Genomic DNA, 3,828 nt, shown 5'->3' with positions numbered 1-3,828 from the left:
GGGGGGTAGGAGTTGCACAGCCTTCACTTACTGCTGAATAAAGAACGGAGTTGCAGGAAGCACTATTGAGCCTGTGAGTGCATCTACTCCTGTTTGTATAGGTAGAGTTGTCAGGGTGAGGAAGAAAACCAGGAGGAAGCCTACAAGAAAACACTGACTTTGGAAACTAGAATTTAAAGTACTCAGAAGAATTTGAAGGGCCTTCAGAACTAAAACAGACTGAACATCCACAGCACCAGCGAGGCACAAGGTACAGGTAGGCAAGCACCAGCTTTGGGGGTTAACACAATAGTTTCATGGAAACAGACCTGAAAAAATTAGCAGGTTAGAAGAGAGGTGACAAAATTACAGTGAAGCTATTAATAACCTAGAGTGGGAGCAGGAGCAAAATACAGAGTTTGTAGTTTTCTGTAAGTGGAAAGAGGCACACAGTGTTGATGACATTAAGAGCTTGACAGGCTGGATGAAGAAATTTACCATCATTTTGGCTGGAAGCATTTACAGAACTCTCTGCTTCCAAACCAGAGATGAATAACCATGCGCAACTTCTGAAGACTTCTGCAAAGTATCTTTAATGACTTGGTTCATGCCAGTTTGAAAACAGTCATTTATTTTCAAGAAGAAAATCAATATATCTGTTGTACTGACTTTGCTTTTCCCATTCCTGTTCCCATTTTTGCTAATGGTTTGGCATCCACAGTATGTATAGTCTGATGCCTGGGAACATGGACTGAAAATTCACTCCAAGTTTCAAACTTGCTAATTATAGTGCACAACTCTTGTCAACTTCCCACACCAACACCCACCTCAGTGTAATACAAAAATCGAGGTCCTTCTGTGAAAGCTCCTCAAAATGCCAAAGAGGTCATCAGACTGTTTCTCTAATCTCTATAGATGGCCTCTCTAACTTGAAAATGATGAGCAGTCATGCAAATGATGGAAGAAACTCACTGGAAGAGGGCAGCTATCATGATCTAGACAGTTGTAGAAACATTGGGAATTTTTATTAGACAGCAGTCCTTGGTCTTTCCTGAGAAAATATCTTCATTGCATCCTTGTAAGATTTCTGCAGGTAGGTATGAATGAGAAAACTATCTTTGCTCATCTTTCTCCTGACCCCAGCTATACTTACTCACCTTTATTCCATGAAGTATCTCTGCAACTGACCTTGGAAAAGTGTCATTTAACCAGAAATCTTTCTATTCAGCAAATGCTTTATGGGACTTCTAAACATTTGGATTGGGTCTGTTTTTGACAAGGCCACACCCACAGTCCTTTTAAAGGAAGATACCATGTGACCTCACCTAGGTAAGTGGATCCTCAACACACATCCCCATCTCTTAAAACAGACAAGAAAGTGGGCATGACAAAATCCACGTTATACAATATGCTGTACATACAAATTGAAAGACTGCATCTCATTTTTTTTCCTGCTATTAAGTTTGACAAGATTCAGTAAAACATGGAAGCAAAGCACCAGTCGCCATCTTTCCCCAAGTCCTTGAAGAATGTCTCAGCATCTCCTACAGGTCTTCAGATCTCTAAAGTTTCTTCATTTGCCCCACAAGTGTCTACAACACAGATTAAACAGCTCGTCACTGGGAAAGCACGGACTTTGGAGTTGGCTATCCACTTGTCTGTTTCAGTGTTATATTCAAGAATGTGCCCTAAGCGACCAACACCCTGAAAACCAGCCAGGACATAGACTATAGATCCCACAGCAGCACACTTCACTGTTACACCTTTCCATGGCATTGGAGACACCATCTTCCATTCATTCATCTTGATATCGTAATATTCTACGTTATCAAGGCCACCTACAAAGCAATGAAATAGATAACTGCTTATTACATTATACTGTATGGACTGAACTAGAGCATGCAAATGTTCTGTTAAACTTAAGTCTTTATTTTCAAGGTTTTAAAACCCCTCCAGTAAAAAAATCCAACCTGAAAAAACACCACAGGTTTCAAGCAGTTTACCCTTGTATAAATACAGAAACAAAGTAAAAATGAGATGGAAAGTATGAAGTTTTGTGACAAATTCACATTAGATACTTTCTAGAGATTCTAACATGTCACTTCGTGAACAATATTGAACTTCTGATGGATTTGTGGCTAGTGACTAAAACTCATGAATCTACCTGAAACTTCCTTATAGTGAGGGCATTTTATTCCAGAGGGGTCACCTGTACCTTTACCAAAATTGGCCATTTACTGATAGATGATATGTCTCTTCATGATGATACTAAAATCATTGAAGTATAAAAGCCTAAGTCCCTTTGAAAAGGGCCAAAGGAACTAGAAGTCATTAGAAAATAAATTTGGTGACTAAGATTCACTTCTTCAGGGAAGAGGCTAGTAATTCCACTTTATAAGAGCTATAAACATTCCATTATCCCTATTTAACAACTGTAACATGAGATAGAGTCTTCACTTCCAGTCCTATATTATTACATCTGAGAGATTAAGAAACCTTTCTACCACGTTAAGAGATATAAGTCTTTCACCCCAGCCATAACTGTTCCCCACTCTATTCCAATAACAACAGTCCATCAGTCAGGCTGCAGAAGGCAAACAGCAAAAATACCACAATAGAATAGTTTTAGTAGCCACTTAAAAGACAAGGTATATCCTGCCCATGGCAAGGAGGGTTGGGACCAGATGATCTGTAAGGTCCATTCCAACCCCTAAAATTCTATGTCTATGAAATACTCCACTTACCATAAATAGTGATTACTAAACCTCATAACTGAGAATTTTCCATTCTGAAATGCACTTCACAAACTCTGTGCAATTAAAATTCAATTCTTCTGGTAAATAAACTATTATTCTAGTTTTAAAGACAAGGAGACAGGTAGACATGCCTGCTCACGACAGTAAACTTTATTTCAAAGCTAGGGAAGTCAAAAGAGGTCTCTCATTTTCACCACTTTACAATACCTGACTGGCTTTAAGTCTTTAGACTGAAGTTCCTGAAACAGTGGCTCCACCTTTACCTGTCTCTCAAAAGAATGTTATCATCTCTCAAAACACATAATTAATAACAACAAGAAAAAAAACCCCAAACCAAAACCAGGTTTTTTTCCCCAGATGCCTGCTTTAGCCATATTAAGTACCTCAGAACGGGGCTACAGGGGGCGTGCATATCTGATCCTGACAGCATTGTCATTAGTAAAAGAGTTTGAAAAATAAGGCAGTGAAATGAGAAGGTAAAAGGAGGAAGGCAGCAGTGACATGAATACAACAGGACAGGTCTGATGGCACCACTCAAAGCTTTTCAGCTGAATGAACAGACTAGAATGTATTCACTGCTCAAGAGAAAAAGCCCCCATGAAACCTTGTGTGACCAGTTAGAGAAGTAATAGAATTAAAGTACCTAAGCCATTTTGTCCACCCACAGCAAATATTTTGTCCTTTACAAACACCAGCCCATGATTCTTCCTGGCTTCAATCATTGGACACAGCTCAGTCCACCTGGGAAAAAAGAAAACCAAACAAAAAAAAGTCACCATCTAGCTCACGGTAGTGTAAAATGCATAAATAAAACTTATCACAAGGAAAATGAAATGTAGAAGAAAGCTGCTTAGAAAAACTGCCTTTCAAGTAGAACTACAAATACAAACACCAGCCCATGATTCTTCCTGGCTTCAATCATTGGACACAGCTCAGTCCACCTGGGAAAAAAGAAAACCAAACAAAAAAAAGTCACCATCTAGCTCACGGTAGTGTAAAATGCATAAATAAAACTTATCACAAGGAAAATGAAATGTAGAAGAAAGCTGCTTAGAAAAACTGCCTTTCAAGTAGAACTACAAATATTTCTTAC

General features: G+C 38.9%; 1 protein-coding gene across 1 annotated transcript in view; it reads right to left on the bottom strand.

The window, feature by feature from the left end:
* Nucleotides 1–1,253: 1,253 nt before the first annotated feature.
* The window catches only part of KLHL7 (kelch-like family member 7), an 18,604-nt gene continuing 16,029 nt past the window's right edge, over nucleotides 1,254–3,828 (bottom strand). The window contains exons 9-10 of the mRNA XM_009077440.1: nucleotides 3,379–3,476; nucleotides 1,254–1,817 (exon numbers count right to left, since the gene is read on the bottom strand). Coding sequence (XP_009075688.1) covers nucleotides 1,534–1,817; nucleotides 3,379–3,476 — 382 coding nt within the window. The 3' untranslated portion in view covers nucleotides 1,254–1,533. The remainder of the gene's footprint in view (nucleotides 1,818–3,378; nucleotides 3,477–3,828) is intronic.

The sequence above is a fragment of the Acanthisitta chloris genome, unplaced genomic scaffold (genome assembly GCF_000695815.1).
Source record: "Acanthisitta chloris isolate BGI_N310 unplaced genomic scaffold, ASM69581v1 scaffold10986, whole genome shotgun sequence".
NCBI lineage: Eukaryota > Metazoa > Chordata > Aves > Passeriformes > Acanthisittidae > Acanthisitta > Acanthisitta chloris.
Note: the sequence above shows the minus strand (reverse complement) of the source record. Positions and strands in the feature narration are given on the sequence as shown.